At 45.1% G+C, this 21,931-nt stretch overlaps 1 protein-coding gene across 8 annotated transcripts in view; it reads right to left on the bottom strand.

The window, feature by feature from the left end:
- SYNCRIP (synaptotagmin binding cytoplasmic RNA interacting protein) overlaps positions 1 to 21,931 on the bottom strand; it is a 99,023-nt gene that overhangs the window by 32,022 nt on the left and 45,070 nt on the right. For all 8 annotated transcript variants that reach the window (XM_077289772.1, XM_077289774.1, XM_077289777.1 and 5 more), the window contains 2 exons: positions 5,647 to 5,760; positions 1,657 to 1,833 (listed from right to left, as the gene is read on the bottom strand). In XM_077289772.1, coding sequence (XP_077145887.1) covers positions 1,657 to 1,833; positions 5,647 to 5,760 — 291 coding nt within the window. The remainder of the gene's footprint in view (positions 1 to 1,656; positions 1,834 to 5,646; positions 5,761 to 21,931) is intronic.

The raw sequence follows: 21,931 nt of genomic DNA, 5'->3' as shown, positions 1-21,931 counted from the left end.
AATGGACCATTATTAATCCATCAATAACATGGTCTGTTAGCCATGAATAAATCATAACATGCAGAAGCTTGCAGGCCAGTTCATGAGCTCCTGTATTTGTTTTTATACCATATTTTCATCATTGATGGAATAAACATGTCTTTAGGAATCATTTCTGCATTGCTGGACTTTTACTAAGCTTGGAAATGAAGAGTCTGAATGCAAGCAGATGTCCAAGAAAGCTGCAAGATCTCAACACTAGCTGTAAACTGATTTTTGGTACAGGATTATATTTGATAGGCGATTTTTTGGCTGCAATATCCATTCAAATATAAACTTATCGTATTTTTCGGACCATAAGACGCACCGGACCATAAGACGCACCCCAAATTTGGGGTGAAAATTGCAGAAAAAAAAAAAAGATTTTTTATAAGATGGGGGTCCGACTTATTGACCGAATTTACAGTATCTTACCTGAGGGCTCGTGGTGGCAGAGCAGGGTCACAGGAGGCATGGTGTCAGCAGAGGTGGGGTGATGCGGTACGGCGTGCACCTGAGCAGGGTCCCTTCCTGCTTAGGTGGGTGACGCCACGGCCTGGTGTCCATGGGGGGGTTGCAGCAGTGGTGTGGCGACGGCAGAGGTGCGGGGATAATGAGTGGTATGGCATGAGCAGGGTCTCTTCCACAGGTGAGGTAAAGCAGGGGACCGGTATCCAATGTGAGCAGCAGAGCCGGGTTAATTACCGGTTTCTCGGTGGCGGCGGCCATCTTCCTGAGGCCGCGCGTGTGCAGATGGGAATGCTGTCCTTCCCGGGGCTTCAGGAAAATGGCCGCGGGTGCGCAGATGGAGATCGCAGCGGCCATTTTCCAGAATCCGAGATCTAAATCTGCGAACTCGGCTTCAGGAAAATAGCCACCGCGATCTCCATCTGCGCACGCGTGGCTTCCCGCGGCCATTTTCCTGAAGCCCCGGGAAGCAGAGCACTTCATCTGTGCACGCACAGCCCCGGGAAGCAGAGCACTTCATCTGCGCACGTGCGGCCCTGGGAAGATGGCCGCCACCACCGATAACGCCATGATTCACCCGGCTCTGCTGCTTACCGGACTGCTGCATCACCTCACCTGTGGAAGGGACCCCGCTTCACTGCGCCTCCTCATCCCCGCACCTCTGCCGCCACCGCACCTCTGCCGCCGCCACACCACTGCCGGTAAGCCTGTATTCCAACTATAAAACGCACCCCTCATTTTCCCCCCTTTTTTGGGGGGTTTGTGAGTCTTATAGTCAGAAAAATACGGTAATGGTGGTTACTTTATATGTTTTTATAACATAGCCCACATGCTATCCTATATACGGCTGGCTGACAAGACACTGCAAGCTAAAGGGAGAACAGGGGTCTAGAAACTCATGTGGGGAATGTTTTCATTGCACACTCTGAACAAGTGGGAACAGTCTCTTCTATTGAAGTGTATGGATGTTAGGGAAGAAGCACAACTAAAATAGGCAACTATATTTGACGTTTGTAAAATTCGTAAATTTGCATACTGATACATAACGAATTTTACAGACATCTTTGCAAGCTAAATACATGTACTTTACAATGAACTCACCAAAACAATATGATTGCAGCATAATTGGTATGCAGTGAAAAAAGGAAATTTAATAAGTATAACACTTACCAACTTGACAGCCTCCTGGGCAGCCTCTTTTGTACAAAATGTCACAAAAGCATAGCCTCTATTTAAACCAGTTAAAGGATCCATCATTAAACGAAGATCCCAAATTGGCCCAGCCTTTTCAAATAGTGGAACAAGCTCATCTTCAAACAGATCTCTAGGAATTTTGCCCACAAATATCTAAAATGATAAATACTAGATTAATAACTAACAGAAAAAGTAAAGTGAAACAATGCATCCTTTGATAAATACCACTGCAGTTTGATGCTTTTTTTTTTTTTTTTTTAGCTAAAGTCAGAGGTGCAGATAGAAGGTATGGAAAATATAAACTATAAATTACTTCTCATTTCTTCTATATTAACTTGGCTCTAATGACTGCATCTAAAATTGCAGAGGTGTTTTCCCTTTAAAACACCACTACAGCAATTTTTCTTTTTCATCAGAGGAGTGGCGCTTTAAATACAAGTCCCTGCCCCATTTCTTAAACTCCTCTTCCGGCAGCTTCACGTTTTACAAATGTCGCTCCAGTCCCGTGGCGCCATGTTAACACGAGTCTAAGAGACAGAACGGGAATCTCAGACTTTATTGAGGTCACTTTATGCTGGTGACAGGCCAGAGTGATGCTCGAAAAGAATGATTGAGAATCAGAAAGAGGCAGGGGACTTACATTTACAGCACCACTACAGCGGTGCAAAGAAAAACAACCTCTGGAGTGGTGCTATTAACCCCTTTACCCCCAAGGGTGGTTTGCACATTAATGACCGGGCCAATTTTTACATTTCTGACCACTTTATGAAGTTATAACTCTGGAACGCTTCAACAGATCCTGCTGATTCTGACATTGTTTTCTCGTGACATTGTACTTCATGATAGTGGTAAAATTTCTTTGATATTACTTGCGCTTATTTGTGAAAAAAAACAGATGTGTCACACAAAAAACTTAATAAGTAACATTTCCCACATGTCTACTTTACATCAGCACAATTTTGGAAACAAAATTTTTTGTTAGGGAGTTATAAGGGTTAAAAGTTGACCTGCAATTTCTAATTTTTACACTTTTTTTTTTTTTTAAGGGACCACCTCACATTTGAAGTCATTTTGAGGTGTCTATAGGATACAAAATACCCAAGTGTGACACCATTCTAAACACTGCACCCCTCAAGGTGCTCAAAAAAACATTCAAGAAGTATATTAACCCTTCAGGTGTTTCACAGGAATTTTGGAATGTTTAAAAAAAAAAAATTGAACATTTAATTTTTTTTTCACAAAAAAATTTACTTCAGCTCCAATTTGATTTATTTACCAAGAGTAACAGGAGAAAATGGACCCCAAAGGTTGTTGTACAATTTGTCCTGAGTACCCGGATACCCCATATGTGGGGGTAAACCACTGTTTGGGCGCATGGCAGAGCTCGGAAGGGAAGGAGCGCCATTTGACTTTTCAATGCAAAATTGGATGGAATTGAGATGGGACGCCATGTTGCGTTTGGAGAGTCCCTGATGTGCCTAAACATTGAAACCCCCCACAAGTGACACCTTTTTGGAAAGTAGACCCCCTAAGGAACTCATCTAGATGTGTTGCCGGAAGGGAAGGAGCGCCGTTTTGGAATGCAGACTTAGATGGAATGGTCTGCGGGCGCCACGTTGCGTTTGCAGAGCTCCTTATGTACCTAAACAGTAGAAACCCCCCACAAGTGACCCCATTTTGGAAACTAGACCCCCCCCCCCCCAAGGAACTTATCTAGATGTGTTGTGAGTTCTTTGAACCCCCAAGTATTTCACTACAGTCTCTAACGCAGAGCCGTGAAAATAAAAAAAAATAAAAATTTCCACAAAAATTATTTTTTAGCCCCCAGTTATGTATTTTTCCAAGGGTAACAGGAGAAATTGGACCCCAAAAGTTGTTGTGCAATTTGTCCTGAGTACGCTGATACCCCATATGTGGGGGGGAACCACCGTTTGAGCGCATGGCAGAGCTCGGAAGGGAAGGAGCGCCATTTGGAATGCAGACTTAGATGGAATGGTCAGCAGGCGTCACGTTGCATTTGCAGAGCCCCTGATGTAACTAAACAGTAGAAATCCCCCACAAGTTACCCCATATTGGAACCTAGACTTCCCAAGGAACTTATCTAGATGTGTTGTGAGAACTTTGAACCCCCAAGTGTTTCACTACAGTTTATAACGCAGAGCCGTGAAAATAAAAAATCATTTTTGTCCCACAAAAATGTTTTTTTTTAAGCCCCCCAAATTTTTATTTTCCAAAGGGTAGCAAGAGAAATTGGACCCCAGAAGTTGTTGTCCAATTTGTCCTGAGTACACAGATACCCAATATGTTGGGGTAAACCCCTGTTTGGGCACACGGGAGAGCTCGGAAGGGAAGGAGCACTGTTTTACTTTTTTAATGCAGAATTGGCTGGAATTGAGATCGGACGCCATGTCGTGTTTGGAGATCTCTGATGTGCCTAAACAGTGGAAACCCCCAATTCTAACAAACCCTAACCCCCGACACACCCCTAACCCCGTCACACCCCTAACCCTAATCCCAACCGTAAATTTAATCCAAACCCCAACCCTAGCCCCAGCCCTAATGGGAAAATGGAAATTAATACATTTTTTTAATTTTTGTATTTTTCCCTAACCAAGGGGGTGATGAAGGGGGGGTTTGATTTACTTCTATAGCGGGTTTTTTACCGGATTTTTATGATTGGCAGTTGTCACACACAGACGCTTTTTATTGCAAAAAATATTTTTTTGCATTACCACGTTGAGAGCTACAATTTTTCCATATTTTGGTCCACAGTCATGTGAGGTCTTGATTTTTGCGAGACGAGTTGACGTTTTTATTGGTAACATTTTCGGGCACGTGACATTTTTTGATCGCTTTTTATTCCGATTTTTGTTAGGCAGTATGACCAAAAACCAGCTATTCATGTATTTTTTTTTCTTCTTCTTTTGGGGGGGAAGCGGCGTTTATACAGTTCTGCGTTTGGTAAAATGGATAAAGCAGTTTTATTCTTCGGGTCAGTACAATTACAGCGATACCTAATTTAGATTATTTGTTTATGTTTTGCCACTTTTATGCGATAAAAACTATTTTATAGAAAAAAATTATTATTGCATCGCTTTATTCTGAGGACTAACACTTATTTTTTCACTGAAGACGCTGTATGGGGGCTCATTTTTTGCGGGACAAGATGACATTTTCAGCGGTACCATGGTTATTTATATCTGTCTTTTTGATCGCGTGCTATTCCACTTTTTGTTCGGCGGTATGATAAAGGTTTGTTTTTTGCCTCTTTTTACGGTGTTCACTGAAGGAGTTAACTAGTGGGACAGTTTTATAGGTCGGGTCGTTACAGACGTGGCGATACTAAATATGTGTACTTTTATTTAGATAAAGGAATGTATTTATGGGAGCAATATTTCTTTTTTCCTTTATTTAGGATTTTTTTTATTTATTCATTTTTTTTTTCCCCACACATCTGAAATTTATTTTTTTTTTTTTTTTTCACCTTATAACAGAGCACTGTGTCAGATCAGCGATCTGACATGCAGGGCTGCAGGCTTACCAGCGCTTGCTCTGAGCAGGCGCTGTTAAGCCACCTCCCTGCAGGACCTGGATGCAGCCCTGTGGCCATTTTGGTTCCGGGGCCTGCAGGGAGGAGACGCTCGGTACAAGGTGAGCACATCGCCTTGTACCGAGGGTCTCGAGGAAGCCCGCAGGGAGCCCCCTCCCTGCGCGATGCTTCCCTATGCCCCCGGAACACTGCGAACATGTTTGATCGCAGTGTGCCGGGGGTTAATGTGCAGAATGCAGTCCGTGACCGCTCCTGGCACATAGTGCCGGATGTCAGCTGCGATAGTCAGCTGACACTCGGACGCGCTCACGCATATAATGTACTATCCTGTCGAGGGTCAGATAGGCCCAGGTCACCTCGACGGGATAGTACGTCCAAGGTCAGACAGGGGTTAAAGACTTTTTTTTTTTTTTTACCTCTGTGCCAACAGAAGGTTGCTGTCCTGAGTGAACTGTGCTTGGGGGTGGACCACCATATTTTCTTTGACCAGTTGTTACATCTAGAGTATATGCTGTCCTTTCTAGAAGAGCCTAAAAAAAAGAAAAGAAAAAGAAAAAAAAAGTTTATCAAAAGTGAAAACATAACAGATTGAGAGATTATTAACAGAGCCCAACTAACTAATTTTGGTCCCACGAAACCATGTAACAAATGTCTTCCCCTCTGCAATGTGGAATGGTATTTATCCCCTTAGTGACCAAGCAAAATATTTTGAATCTGACCAGTGTCACTTTATGTGGTAATAACTCTGGAATGCTTCAACATCTCATTAATTTTGAGAATGTTTTTCGTGACATTGTACTTTATGATTATGGTAAATTGATGTCGATATTTGTATGAATAGAAAATTAGACATTTTACAAACATTTCAAAACACTTGGAATTTTAAAACTTTGAATGATTATCCCTTTAATCCAGATAGTCATACCACAGAAAAACACTTATTAATAACATTTCCCCCGTGTCTGCTTTACATCAGCACCATTTGAAAAATGTTTTTATTTTGTTAGCATTTTAGGAGGTTTAAAATGTAGCAGTAATTTTTCATTTTTTCAAGGAAAATGTACAAAACTCTTTTTAGGGACCTATTACGTTTTGAAGTGACTTTGGGGGTCCTGTATTATTGGAAACCTCCCAAAGTGATGCCATTTTAAAAATGGCACCCCTCAACATATTCAAAATTGCTTTCAGGTGTTCATTAACCCTTCAGGTGCAGAAATTGATTTTTACCACCTGTTGCCGACTCCTGAACAGGCCACTGTGGCTGCAAGACTTCAAGGCCATTATTTCGCCATGAAAAACATCAGGATCATGACCTCAGGGTGCCAATGGGTTGAAGAAAGAGCCCCTACACTCTGTTAACTATATAGATGCTGTAGACATTGACAGCGGCATTTAATGGGTTAAACAACTATATTAAGTACCAACACAAATCATGGCAGATACAGCAAGTTGTCAGCTATAGTGTACAGCTACAGGATTGTCACCTGTTGGGGGGGATCCTTTTCTCTTATAACCCAGGTCAGTAAAAAAAGACTACTTTATTGGTGTTAAAAGGGGTTGTTCTATTACATAAAAAAAAAACATGTTCCAATAAACAGACATGACATTTTCTAATATACTATGGCACCACCTGTTTAAGTGTCCAGCGATACACAGGTCCATCTAATCTTTCCGGCAGAGAACATACGAACACTACACAGAAAACTAGCAGTCATACCTGGACCAGTACATTGCTAAACACCGGGTGATGCCACACTTTTCAAGAAAATGTTAAAACACTTTAAGAGCATGCAAGTTGAAAATATTTATACAGTTGATGTGAAATGTAATGGCGGGCCAATTGTTTTAACTCCTTATTGCACAAACATAAGTAGTGGCAGCCAAACTTGACATTACTGTACAGTCAAAATTGTGGACACACCTTACCAAATTCATCCAGTGTGAACACACAAGTGTGCATTATGTACACAATAAAACCAAGAGCTAGAAGTATAAATCTGTATATTTAAAAGATATTTTTATTGTAGCAAATCAGTTTTAAAAATTCACAATAAAAAACTAAAACAAGGAGAAAGTGGCAAAGAACCCTCATATAACCAGGTTAAACAGGGTATCAATATTCAAGGTATATAAAATGACATGACAGAATCTTGCAAATCATGACACATACATAACCCTGGTTTCTAAAGAGAAGATAGTACCCTTATAATTAGATTAGTTATACTGTGAAGTAGAAATTGGGGTGAACCAGGGAAAAGCTGATAAATGCAGATATAAACAAAGGTAATTGATATGTCTCACATGTGGTCACACCCAGGTTATAAAGGAGCATACTTATTCCCAAGCCTCATGTGTGTTCAGCCTTTTTTTTTTTTTTGCACTTTACCTCTTTGATCCTTTAAATGTAAGACAGGAGTACTTATGTATGGTTTGATAGAGTTTTCTGACCACGTGAGAAATTACCTTTGTAAATATCTGTATTTATCAGCTTTTCCCTGGTTCCCCCCTCTTTTTCCACTTGGAAGTAGTACTCTTGTAAATACATTATTTAGTTATTTCTCTTTGGAAACTATGGTTATGTATGTGTTGTTGTATACTTGGAAGTTATATCATATAGGCAGTCTTATTTTTAAATACTATATACATAAGCAGCCTGGGGTGGGACTTAAATAGCCCACTTGTTTTTCTGTTTGCAGTTGCTCAGAATATAGCTAGAACTGCTTAACCCCTTCCCGACATTTGACGTACTATCCCGTCGAGGTGGGGTGGGCCCGTATGACCGCCGACGGGATAGTACGTCATCACCGATCAGCGGCGCTCACGGGGGGAGCGCGGCCGATCGCGGCCGGGTGTCAGCTGCATATCGCAGCTGACATCCGGCACTATGTGCCAGGAGCGGTCACGGACCGCCCCCGGCACATTAACCCCCGGCACACCGCGATCAAACATGATCGCAGTGTACCGGCGGTATAGGGAAGCATCGCGCAGGGAGGGGGCTCCCTGCGGGCTTCCCTGAGACCCCCGGAGCAACGCGATGTGATCGCGTTGCTGCGAGGGTCTCCTACCTCCTTCCTGGCTGCAGGTCCCGGATCCAAGATGGCCGCGGCATCCGGGTCCTGCAGGGAAGGAGGTGGCTTACCGAGTGTCTGCTCAGAGCAGACACTTGGTAAGCCTGCAGCCCTGCACAGCAGATCGTCGATCTGGCAGAGTGCTGTGCACACTGCCAGATCAATGATCTGTGATGTCCCCCCCTGGGACAAAGTAAAAAAGTTAAAAAAAAATTTTTCCACATGTGTAAAAAAAAAAAAAAAAAAAATCCTAAATAAATAATAAAAAAAAAATATATATTATTCCCATAAATACATTTCTTTATCTAAATAAAAAAAACAAAACAATAAAAGTACACATATTTAGTATCGCCGCGTCCGTAACGACCCAACCTATAAAACTGCCCCACTAGTTAACCCCTTCAGTAAACACCGTAAGAAAAAAAAAAAAAAAACGAGGCAAAAAACAACGCTTTATTACCATACCGCCGAACAAAAAGTGGAATAACACGCGATCAAAAAGACTGATATAAATATCCATGGTACCGCTGAAAACGTCATCTTGTCCCGCAAAAAACAAGCCGCCATACAACATTATCAGCAAAAAAATAAAAAAGTTATAGTCCTGAGAATAAAGCGATACGAAAATAATTATTTTTTCTATATTTTAGTTTTTATCGTATAAAAGCGCCAAAACATAAAAAAATGATATAAATGAGATATCGCTGTAATCGTACTGACCCGAAGAATAAAACTGCTTTATCAATTTTACCAAACGCGGAACGGTATAAACGCCTCCCCCAAAAGAAATTCATGAATAGCTGGTTTTTGGTCATTCTGCCTCACAAAAATCGGAATAAAAAGCGATCAAAAACGGTCACGTGTCCGAAAATGTTACCAATAAAAACGTCAACTCGTCCCGCAAAAAACAAGACCTCACATGACTCTGTGGAGCAAAATGTGGAAAAATTATAGGTCTCAAAATGTGGAGACGCAAAAACTTTTTTGCTATAAAAAGCGTCGCTGGTTTCACACTTGCGTTTTTGTCTGCAGCGTTTTTTGCACAAAAAAACGCATGCGTTTCTTCCCTATATTTAACATTGAAAACGCATGCGGTTTTTTTGTACGCGTTTGGTCGCGTTTTCAAACGCATGCGTTTTTTTTCTGCATGCGTTCATTTTCAGAAATACAACCTGCAGTATTTTCTTGCGTTTTTAAGCACATGCGTTTGTTTGCGTTAAAAACGCATGCATTTAAACACACTGAAAAGCCACCCACCACCATCAAGGTGATAAAGGGATCCAAACCCTAACCCTAACTCTACCCCTAACCTCACCCCTAACCGTTTAATGAACATTTTCTGACAGTCATAGTGCCACGTATTTCAGTGCCACGTATTTCAGTGCCACGTATTTCAGTGCCACGTGTTTCAGTGCCACGTATTTCAGTGCCACGTATCACATATTTCAGTGCCACGTATCACGTATTTCAGTGCCACGTATCACGTATTTCAGTGCCACATATTTTAGTACCACGTATTTCAGTGCCACGTATTTCAGTGCCACGTATTTCAGTGCCACGTATTTCAGTGCCACGTATTTCAGTGCCACGTATTTCAGTGCCACGTATTTCAGTGCCACGTATTTCAGTGCCACGTATTTCAGTGCCACGTATCACGTATTTCAGTGCCACGTGTTTCAGTGCCACGTATTTAAGTGCCACGTATCACGTATTTCAGTGCCACGTATTTCAGTGCCACGTATTTCAGTGCCACGTATCACGTATTTCAGTGCCACGTATTTCAGTGCCACGTATTTCAGTGCCACGTATTTCAGTGCCACGTATTTCAGTGCCACGTATTTCAGTGCCACGTATTTCAGTGCCACGTATTTCAGTGCCACGTATCACATATTTCAGTGCCACGTATTTCAGTGCCACGTATTTCAGTGCCACGTATTTCAGTGCCACGTATTTCAGTGCCACGTATTTCAGTGCCACGTATTTCAGTGCCACGTATCACGTATTTCAGTGCCACGTGTTTCAGTGCCACGTATTTAAGTGCCACGTATCACGTATTTCAGTGCCACGTATTTCAGTGCCACGTATTTCAGTGCCACGTATTTCAGTGCCACGTATTTCAGTGCCACGTATTTCAGTCACGTTTAGGGTTAGGGGTAGGGTTAGGGTTAGGGTTAGGGCTAGGGTTGGAGGTAAAGTTAGGGTTGGGGCTAAAGTTAGGGTTGGGGCTAAAGTTAGGGTTAGGGTTTGGATTACATTTACGTTTGGATTAGGGTTGGGATTAGAATTATGGGTGTGTCAGGGCTAGGGGTGTGGTTAGGGTTACCGTTGGGATTAGGGTTAGGGGTGTGTTTGGGTTAGGGTTTCAGGTAGAATTGGGGAGTTTCCACTGTCCAGGCACATCAGGGGCTCTACAAGCGCGACATGGCGTCCAATCTCAATTCCAGCCAATTCTGCGTTGAAAAAGTAAAACAGTGCTCCTTCCCTTCCGAGCTCTCCCGTGCGCCCAAAAAGGGGTTTACCCCAACATATGTGTTATCAGCGTACTCGGGACAAATTGAACAACAACTTCTGGGGTCCAAGTTCTCTTGTTATCCTTAGGAAAATAAAAATTTGGGGGGCTAAAAATCATTTTTGTGGGAAAAAAAAGATGTTTTATTTTCACGGCTCTGCGTTATAAACTGTAGTGAAACACTTGGGGGTTCAAAGTTCTCACAACACATCTAGATAAGTTCCTTGGGAGGTCTAGTTTCCAATATGGGGTCACTTGTGGGGGGTTTGTACTGTTTGGGTACATCAGGGGCTCTGCAAATGCAACGTGACGCCTGCAGACCAATCCATTTAAGGCTGCATTCCAAATGGCGCTCCTTCCCTTCCGAGCTCTGTCATGCACCCAAACAGTGGTTCCCCCCCACATATGGGGTATCAGCGTACTCAGGACAAATTGGACAACAACTTTTGTGGTCTAATTTATCCTGTTACCCTTGTGAAAATACAAAACTGGGGGCTAAAAAATCATTTTTGTGAAAAAAAAAAAGAATTTTTATTTTCACGGCTTTGCGCTATAAACTTTAGTGAAACACTTGGGGGTTCAAAGTTCTCAAAACACATCTAGATAAGTTCTTTGGGAGGTCTAGTTTCCAATATGGGGTCACTTGTGGGGGGTTTGTACTGTTTGGGTACATCAGGGGCTCTGCAAATGCAACGTGACGGCTGCTGACCAATCCATTTAAGTCTGCATTCCAAATGGCGCTCCTTCCCTTCCGAGCTCTGTCATGCGCCCAAACAGTGGTTCCCCCCCACATATGGGGTATCAGCGTACTCAGGACAAATTGGAAAACAAATTTTGGGGTCCAATTTATTCTGTTACCCTTGTAAAAATACAAAGCTGGGTGCTAAAAAATCATTTTTGAGAAAAAAAATAAAAATTATTTTCACGGCTCTGCGTTATAATCTGTAGTGAAACACTTGGGGGTTCAAAGCTCTCAAAACACATCTAGATAAGTTCCTTAGGGGGTCTACTTTCCAAAATGGTGTCACTTGTAGGGAGTTTCAATGTTTAGGCACATCAGGGGCTCGCCAAACGCAACATGGCGTCCCATCTCAATTCCAGTCAATTTTGCATTGAAAAGTCAAATGGCGCTCCTTCCCTTCCAAGCTCTGCCATGCGCCCAAACAATGGTTTACACCCACATATGGGGTATCAGCGTACTCAGGACAAATTGCACAACATTTTTTGGGGTCCAATTTCTTCTCTTACCCTTGGGAAAATAAAAAATTGGGGGCAAAAAGATCATTTTTGTGAAAAAATATGATTTTTTATTTTTACGGCTCTGCATTATAAACTTCTGTGAAGCACTTGGTGGGTCAAAGTGCTCACCACACATCAAGATAAGTTCCTTAGGGGGTCTACTTTCCAAAATGGTGTCACTTGTAGGGGGTTTCAGTGTTTAGGCACATCAGGGGCTCTCCAAACGCAACATGGCGTCCCATCTCAATTCCAGTCAATTTTGCATTGAAAAGTCAAATGGCGCTCCTTCCCTTCCAAGCTCTGCCATGCGCCCAAACAATGGTTTACACCCACATATGGGGTATCAGCGTACTCAGGACAAATTGCACAACATTTTTTGGGGTCCAATTTCTTCTCTTACCCTTGGGAAAATAAAAATTGGGGGCAAAAAGATCATTTTTGTGAAAAAATATGATTTTTTATTTTTACGGCTCTGCATTATAAACTTCTGTGAAGCACTTGGTGGGTCAAAGTGCTCACCACACATCTAGATAAGTTCCTTAGGGGGTCTACTTTCCAAAATGGTGTCACTTGTAGGGAGTTTCAATGTTTAGGCACATCAGGGGCTCTCCAAACGCAACATGGCGTCCCATCTCAATTCCAGTCAATTTTGCATTGAAAAGTCAAATGGCGCTCCTTCCCTTCCAAGCTCTGCCATGCGCCCAAACAATGGTTTACACCCACATATGGGGTATCAGCGTACTCAGGACAAATTGCACAACATTTTTTGGGGTCCAATTTCTTCTCTTACCCTTGGGAAAATAAAAAATTGGGGGCGAAAAGATCATTTTTGTGAAAAAATATGATTTTTTATTTTTACGGCTCTGCATTATAAACTTCTGTGAAGCACTTGGTGGGTCAAAGTGCTCACCACACATCAAGATAAGTTCCTTAGGGGGTCTACTTTCCAAAATGGTGTCACTTGTAGGGGGTTTCAGTGTTTAGGCACATCAGGGGCTCTCCAAACGCAACATGGCGTCCCATCTCAATTCCAGTCAATTTTGCATTGAAAAGTCAAATGGCGCTCCTTCCCTTCCAAGCTCTGCCATGCGCCCAAACAATGGTTTACACCCACATATGGGGTATCAGCGTACTCAGGACAAATTGCACAACATTTTTTGGGGTCCAATTTCTTCTCTTACCCTTGGGAAAATAAAAAATTGGGGGCAAAAAGATCATTTTTGTGAAAAAATATGATTTTTTATTTTTACGGCTCTGCATTATAAACTTCTGTGAAGCACTTGGTGGGTCAAAGTGCTCACCACACATCAAGATAAGTTCCTTAGGGGGTCTACTTTCCAAAATGGTGTCACTTGTAGGGAGTTTCAATGTTTAGGCACATCAGGGGCTCTCCAAACGCAACATGGCGTCCCATCTCAATTCCAGTCAATTTTGCATTGAAAAGTCAAATGGCGCTCCTTCCCTTCCAAGCTCTGCCATGCGCCCAAACAATGGTTTACACCCACATATGGGGTATCATCGTACTCAGGACAAATTGCACAACATTTTTTGGGGTCCAATTTCTTCTCTTACCCTTGGGAAAATAAAAAATTGGGGGCAAAAAGATCATTTTTGTGAAAAAATATGATTTTTTATTTTTACGGCTCTGCATTATAAACTTCTGTGAAGCACTTGGTGGGTCAAAGTGCTCACCACACATCAAGATAAGTTCCTTAGGGGGTCTACTTTCCAAAATGGTGTCACTTGTAGGGGGTTTCAGTGTTTAGGCACATCAGGGGCTCTCCAAACGCAACATGGCGTCCCATCTCAATTCCAGTCAATTTTGCATTGAAAAGTCAAATGGCGCTCCTTTCCTTCCGAGCTCTGCCATACGCCCAAACAGTGGTTTACCCTCACATATGGGGTATCAGCGTACTCAGGACAAATTGTACAACAACTTTGGGGGTCCATTTTCTCCTGTTACCCTTGGTAAAATAAAACAAATTGGAGCTGAAATAAATTGTGTGTGAAAAAAAGTTAAATGCTCATTTTTATTTAAACATTCAAAAAATTCCTGTGAAACACCTGAAGGGTTAATAAACTTCTTGAATGTGGTTTTGAGCACCTTGAGGGGTGCAGTTTTTAGAATGGTGTCACACTTGAGTATTTTCTATCATATAGACCCCTCAAAATGACTTCAAATGAGATGTGGTCCCTAAAAAAAAATGGTGTTGTAAAAATGAGAAATTGCTGGTCAACTTTTAACCCTTATAACTCCGTCACAAAAAAAAATGTTGGTTCCAAAATTGTACTGATGTAAAGTAGACATGTGGGAAATGTTACTTATTAAGTATTTTGCGTGACATATGTCTGTGATTTAAGGGCATAAAAATTCAAAGTTGGAAAATTGCGAAATTTTCAAAATTTTCGCCAAATATTCGTTTTTTTCACAAATAAATGCAAGTTATATCGAATAAATTTTACCACTAACATGAAGTACAATATGTCACGAGAAAACAATGTCAGAATCGCCAAGATCCGTCAAAGCGTTCCAGAGTTATAGCCTCATAAAGGGACAGTGGTCAGAATTGTAAAAATTGGCCCGGTCATTAACGTGCAAACCACCCTTGGGGGTGAAGGGGTTAAAGTGAACCTGTGACATTAACAAAAGTCTCCAGGAAAGTAGGAGATAATGAGCAAAATGAATTGTGAAGTGAAGGAGTGCTGTCAGATGATCTGGCTTGCATAGTCGCTTAACACACATGGTATGGGAGAAGTTTCACTGGAAACTCTGTTTTAATTTTTTATTACCATTTCAGTCCATCTGTAGTTCACACGTGTTCCAATAGCTTTTCCATTTTAAAATGTACAAGAAAGGAGAGAAAAAAAACGGATTTTTGTGTATGCACCGTAAAATCCTTTTCTCCGAGCCAATCATTGGGGGACACAGGACCATGGGTGTTATACTGCTGCCACTAGGAGGACACTAAGCAAATAACTTTTTTGTGTAACTCCTCCTCCGCAGTATACACCCTCTGCTGGCTCTCGTGAACCAGTTCGGTGCCAAAGCAGTAGGAGCTCACAGAGTTGCAATATGTCAAAACCAAACAGACTACAAGCCAATGGGCTAAGAGGGTGGGTGCTGTGTCCCCCAATGATTGGCTCTGAGAAAAGGATTTTATGGTGAGTACACAAAAATCCCTGTTTCTCCTTGGGGGACACAGGACCATGGGACGTCCTAAAGCAGTCCCTGGGTGGGGAAAAACGTCACAACAAGTGAAACCTCACGCACCCAATGCTTAAAGAATTAAATGAAGCCTACAGATGCGAAACTGGCGATTGCAGAATTTGTCTGCCAAGGGCCGCATCTGAAGAGGCTTGGACATGAATGTTGTAATGTTTAGCAAACGTGTGAAGACTGGACCAAGTCGCAGCCTTACACACTTGCTGTGCGGATGCCTGGTGCCGAATGGCCCAAGAGGCCCCCACTGACCGAGTGAAGAGTGTCTTAATCCCCGCGGGGATAGGCTGGCCGTTGACACGGTAAGCTTCTTGGATCGCTGAACGAATCCATCTGGCTATCGTGGTCTTCGAGGCAGGGAAACCCTTTCTGTGACCATTGGAAGCACAAAAAGGGCATCAGCTTTGCGAAAAGACGCCATTCTGGAAACGTAGTTTGAGAGCCCTCACCACGTCCAGAGTGTGAATGGCTTTCTCAGTACGATGGACTGGAGCTGGAGCGAGAGAGAGAGAGAGAGCGCGCGAGAGAGCGCGCGAGAGAGAGCGCGCGAGAGAGCGCGCGAGAGAGCGCGAGAGAGCGCGCGAGAGAGCGCGCGAGAGCGCGCGAGAGAGCGCGCGAGAGAGCGCGCGAGAGAGCGCGCGAGAGAGCGCGCGAGAGAGCGCGCGAGAGAGCGCGCGAGAGAGCGCGCGAGAGAGCGCGCGAGAGAGCGCGCGAGAGCGCGCGAGAGAGCGCGCGAGAGAGCGCGCGCGAGAGAGCGCGCGAGAGAGAGCGCGAGAGAGAGCGCGAGAGCGAGGCGAGAGAGCGCGCGAGAGAGCGCGCGAGAGAGCGCGCGAGAGAGCGCGCGAGAGCGCGCGAGAGAGCGCGAGAGAGAGCGCGAGAGAGAGCGCGAGAGAGAGCGCGAGAGAGCGCGCGAGAGAGAGCGAGAGAGAGAGCGAGAGAGCGAGAGCGCGCGAGAGAGCGCGCGAGAGAGCGCGCGAGAGAGCGCGCGAGAGAGCGCGCGAGAGAGCGCGCGAGAGAGAGCGCGAGAGAGAGCGCGAGAGAGAGCGCGAGAGAGAGCGCGAGAGAGAGCGCGAGAGAGCGCGAGAGAGCGCGAGAGAGCGCGCGAGAGAGAGCGAGAGAGAGAGCGAGAGAGCGAGAGAGAGCGAGAGAGAGAGCGAGAGAGCGCGCGCGAGAGCGAGAGAGACCAGCGCCAGGCCTGAATCCACACCCGCTTGGAGGGGATGGAAAACACCAACGGGATAAGACCCTCATCTTTACACCATGAGAAAAATAGAATTAGACTTACCGGTAGTTCGGTTTCTAGGAACCTTCCACGACAGCAGTATTGGAGGATGTCTCCCTGCCCTAATAGGGGACAGGAAATCAGAGAGGATAAATACCCTCCCCTTCCTGCAACCACCAGTGTTTTTTTCTGGACACAGTAGCATGTATAGTTACCACTTAAGTGCAGGAATCATCCAGTAAGAATATCAGATAGGGAGGGAAATTGGTGCTGTCGTCGAAGGTTCCTAGAAACCGAATTACCGGTAAGTCTAATTCTGTTTTCTCCAGTCACCTTCCACGACAGCAGTACCGGAGTGATACCAACAGCTAATTTCTTTAGGGAAGGACAACAGCCTGCAGAACACGTCTGCCAAACAATAGGTCCCTATTGAAATTTAGCCTGTAAAGCCTGGTGAATGTATGGATTGACGACCAGGTGGCAGCTCTGCATATCTGCTCAGATGATGCGTTCCCTCTCTCTCCAGGACGTGGAGACTGAACGGGTGGAGTGAGCTTTCAGCGATGCCGGGGGAGCAATTTCCCAGGTTGAGTATGCAAAACAGATGGCCTGCTTTATCCAGTTAGCGATCGTACTTTTAGCCGCTTTCTTGCCTTTATTCAGTCCTGACCACTGGACAAAAAGGTTTTGGTTTATCCTCCAACCCTCCATTTGTTGGAGGTAGAAGAGGACCACCCTGCAGACATCCAGGGTGTGAAAGGTGTCTTCCTTTGGATTAGAGGGATTTGGACAGAATGAGTGTAAGACAATATCTTGACTTCTGTGAAAGTCTGAGACTACTTTCAGCATAAAGGCAGGGTCTAGCTTAAGGATTATGCTATCCATGGTTATAGTTAGGTATGGCTCCTGTACTGATAAAGCCTGTAACTCGCCTATACGCCTAGCGGTAGCGATTGCTACTAGTTAAGACAGTCTTGAGGGTCAGGATTTTTAGGCTGATGGCTGATAAGGGCTCAAAGGGGTCCCTGGTCAGACTATTTAGTACGAGGTTCAGATCCCAAGGAGGGGTTTGAACCTGGAGCCTAGGACAAATCCTAGCTACAGATGCCATGAAACGTTTAACCTAACGGTGGCCTGCTAGATCCTGATCAAAAAAGGAACTTAGTGCCGACACCTGAACTTTTAAAGTGCTAGGTGAGAGTCCTAACTCCAGTCTCTTTTGGAGAAATTCTTTCTTGTAGGGTTTGAATGACGTCATCTGAGAGACCTCTAGCTCTCAGAATCTCGGCCTCAGTAACCAGGCTGCCAGTTTCAGCCTGTGTAGGTCTGGGTGTAGCAGTGGCCCCTGCTGAAGGTCTACTATCTGAGGTAGAAGTATCAGGTCTTCCAGAGACATGTCTGTTAGTGCGCCGTACCAGCTTCTTCCCAGCCACATTGGTGCCACCAGAATGGTTGTGACTCGATCCGCCCGAATCTTCTGTAACGTCCTTGGCAACATGGGAATTGGTGGGAAGTCGTATGCTAGAGCAAACTACCAAGGATGGGAGAAGGCATCCAGTCCCCGAGCCCCGCCTGAGATTGAGGGAGAAGAAAGTGTTCGACTGTGTTCTGACTGTTGGCAAACAGATCCACATAGGAACTTCCCCATCTCTGGACTAAGGATAGGAACACTTCTTGGTTCAAGGACCATTCTCCAGTATGGAAATCTTTCCTGCTTAGGAAGTCCGCCTGGGCGTTGTCTGACCTCTTTATGTGGTATTGCCGAGATGGACAGGAGATGTCTTTCTCCCCAGGAAAAAATCCTTGCAGCGGTTGATTTTAGGCTGGAATATTTTGTGCCTCCCTGGTGTTGAAGGTAGGCCACCGTAGTTGTGTTGTCGGACATTATCAGTACATGGTGACCCTGGATGAGGACAGATGCGGATTTTAGCGCCTCCTCCACCGCTTTCAATTCTCTCAGATTTGAGGTTCTGGACCTGATGCTTGGGGGCCACAAACCCTGGAAGTGGGACCCTTCTATTATGGCACCCCAGCCTCTCTGGCTCGCATCTGTTGTGAGCACCTTCAGCGGTATTTGATCCCAGCTGACTCCTCTTTGAAGATTCTGGGAGTTCAGCCACCATGAGAGGGAGGATTTCACGTGATTGGGGAGGGGAATCCTCCTGGTTAGAGCATTCTGGCGTCCTTTTGAATGCCTCAGGATGTGGGCCTGAAGGACTTGTGTGGGCCTGGGCCCAGGAGACTGCCTGAATGCAGGACGTCAACGAACCCAGGATCGACAGAGTCCCTTAGGGTCGGAGAATTCTGGCTCCTGAATCTGGAGATCCTGTGGACGAGATCGTCCTGACGGTCCCTGGGTAAGAAGGACATTCTTTCCCTTGAGTCCAAAAGAACTCCTAGAAAGTTTTTCCTTGGAGATGGATGGAGGTCCGACTTCTCCAAGTTCGGAATCCATCCCAGTGATTTCAGGATATCCAGGACCTTCATCACATCTTGATTTAAACGAGGGACAGATGGAGCGACAATAAGAAAAATCGCCCAGGTACGGGATAATACAGATTCCCTGATGTCGGATGAAGACTACTGCTTCTGACATGATCTTGGTAAAAACCCGTGGAGCTGATGAGACTCCGAATGGGAGGACACTGAACTGATAATGGCTGGCTCGATGGTTCTGGGCCACCCCAAATCTGAGGAACTTTCTGTGGTCGGGATGTATCGGCACATGATAGTAAGCGTCCCTCAGATCCAACGTAGCCATCACCCAGTCCTGGCCAATCAGCGGGATTGCTTATTTGACTGATTACTTGATTCAGGGGTTTCAGGTTTATGATAACCCGGTGTTTCCCAGAGGGTTTTTCCACCAAAAATAGGTGAGAATTGTGGCCTTCTCCTATTTCCTGAGGAGGTACCCGGGAGATTGCCCCTGCCTGAAGTAGATCGAGAATATCTGCATTGAGGCATCTCCGGAGGTGTGGAGACTGTAGGGAGGTAATTGTTAGACGGTGAGGAGGACTCTCGAATTCTAACTTGAAGCCTTCCTGAACATAACGCAGGACCCACTGATTTGTGGTGATGGCCTGCCATTGGGAAAGAAACCCTGAGAGTCGGCCTCCGACCGGAGAGCAGTCATTGTTTCTCAGGGGTCTGCTGGGGTTGAGGAACAAGGATGTTCCTAGCTTTTCCCCCTTTGGAGTAACTCCACCGACCCGATTTACCTTTACCCCTGTAATCCCTCTGGGGGACCTGCTCACGGGGGTGGGAGGTTGGGACAAAAAAAAAAGCGTTTCCTCGAGCTTTTTTGCTCCGGAAGAGCTTTCTTTTTTTCCGAAGACTTGTCTAGGATGTCATCGAGGGCTGGCCCAACATAATGTCCCTGAAAGGGAATACCACACAACTAGGATTTAAAAGTTAAGTCACCTCCCCAGGATTTAAGCCATAGAGCCCTCCTAGCGGAGTTGGAGAGAACTGCAGACCTAGCAGCTACCCGTACAGACTCAGCGGAAGCATCCGCCTGGAACCCTGTTGCCTTCTGGAGTAGTGGTAGGGAATTTAAAATTTCCTCCCTTGATGTCCCCTGGGAAAGGTGATTTTCTAGGGTACGTAAACAGAGAAATAGGGATCTGGCAACACATGTGGAGGCCACATTTGTCTTCAGCAGATTAGTAGATGTGTCCCAGGATTTCCTTAGTAAGCTCTCAATTTTTCGATCCATAGGATCTTTGAGCTGCGAGGAATCCTCAAAGGGTAGAGCCGTTTTTTTGGTTACCATGGACACTTGTACATCTACCTTAGGCATCTCCCATAAAGACCAGTCCCCCTCCAGAGGGAAACTATTCTTCAATTCTGATGGGACACTCAAACCTCTCTCAGGTAGGCCCCACTCATGAAGGACAAGGTTTTCAATATTTTCGTGAATAGGGAACCCTTTCGGGGTCCTAGGTTTTAACCCGCCAAACATGTCATCCTGAACGAAATTACTTGCTACCTCCTCTTCCACCCCCATGGTGCCCCTCACCATGGAAATTAGCTGTTCCATATCTTCGGAAGAGATATTTTTTATTGTCATTTTTGGGGTTGGAAGTAGAACCCTCATTCTCCCAAATGTCCTCTGAACCCGAGGTATGGATATCGCCAGAGTCAGAATCAGATATAGTAGGAGCCATCTTCCTTTTCTTAGGAGGAGGCGGCTGTGGTGTCGGGGCCTTAGACAGGGCCGCCATAGAGGATTGAACCTCCTGTTTGATGAGGGTTCTGATGCTGTCCAGGAGGGAGGGCTGTTCACTACGCAGCACTTCATCCGTGCATGGTTGGCAGAGCTTTTTCTTATAAGCTGAGGGAAGCTTGGTCGCACATGAACCACACTTGCAGCTTGACATCTTATCTTTTTTTTTTAGGGGCAGGGACCTTGTCTCCCTAGAAAGAGAGAAAGGCGGACCAAGTCATTTAATAATAAAAACTGGACAGCAAGGGACCTCATCCTCTACTTACAGTAGGAGGGTGAACGCTGGGCTCTGCAGAAGCAGAGTGCAGGGGTTTGTCGCCATCCATAGGGTCAGTCAAGTCAGCGGTCAGAAGGGACACAGACAGAGGCCTTACCTGGAGGCTTCCCCGACCAGGAATATATACAAAAATCCAAGAAGAGGTTAAACCGCACCCTATGTTCATACAGCCTCCATGTGCAAAAGGGCGCACGTCAACACCAGGGGATCCAACCCAGATACAAGTCCATATTCAAAAGAGAATCAAAAAGACAGCACCACAATGGACAGTGATAATAATCATACATTTTAATCTGCCTCCTGCGGCGACGTTTCGTCGTTTTATCAAGCACAGGAATATATACACACCGAGGTCGCCAGCTAATTTCATGCTCCTCCTCCTCCCAGGGTCCGTAGGGGGTGCTGCAGTTGAACCGCCTGTCATGGCTGCCGCAGGCTTGGAACGCCAGCCGGCGCGCGCACTGGCTCCGGAGCATGGAGGCTAAACCGGAAGTTCGGAAGCGTCACTTCCAGTGCACGTTGCGTGGCCTCCAGCGGCAGCGATGGGAGGAGAGAAAGCCGGGGAGCTACAGGAGGACCCCGGAGAGCTTCACAGCCCCGCTTTGCCCCACGAGGAGGCGCAGGAAATGCGGGATGGAGGGCCCCAAGTCACGCAGAGCCTGCGGAGATGGGAGGAGTAATCAAGGAGGAGAGCGGAGCCCCGACCTCAACTGCCCGGTTATTAAGGTAACATTGCTCCGATCACCGGCCACGGCAGCACTATCTGAGAACCTCTTCATGCCCTATAGGGGACAGGAAAATTACTGGTGGTTGCAGGAAGGGGAGGGTATTTAACCTCTCTGATTTCCTGTCCCCTATTAGGGCAGGGAGACATCCTCCAATACTGCTGTCGTGGAAGGTGACTGAAGAAAAGTTTTCCAAACGCGATGGTAAACACGCAT

Source organism: Ranitomeya variabilis, chromosome 2 (genome assembly GCF_051348905.1).
Source record: "Ranitomeya variabilis isolate aRanVar5 chromosome 2, aRanVar5.hap1, whole genome shotgun sequence".
NCBI classification, from domain to species: Eukaryota; Metazoa; Chordata; class Amphibia; order Anura; family Dendrobatidae; genus Ranitomeya; species Ranitomeya variabilis.
The sequence above is the reverse complement of the archived record's forward strand: the minus strand, read 5'-3'. Positions and strand labels throughout refer to the sequence as shown.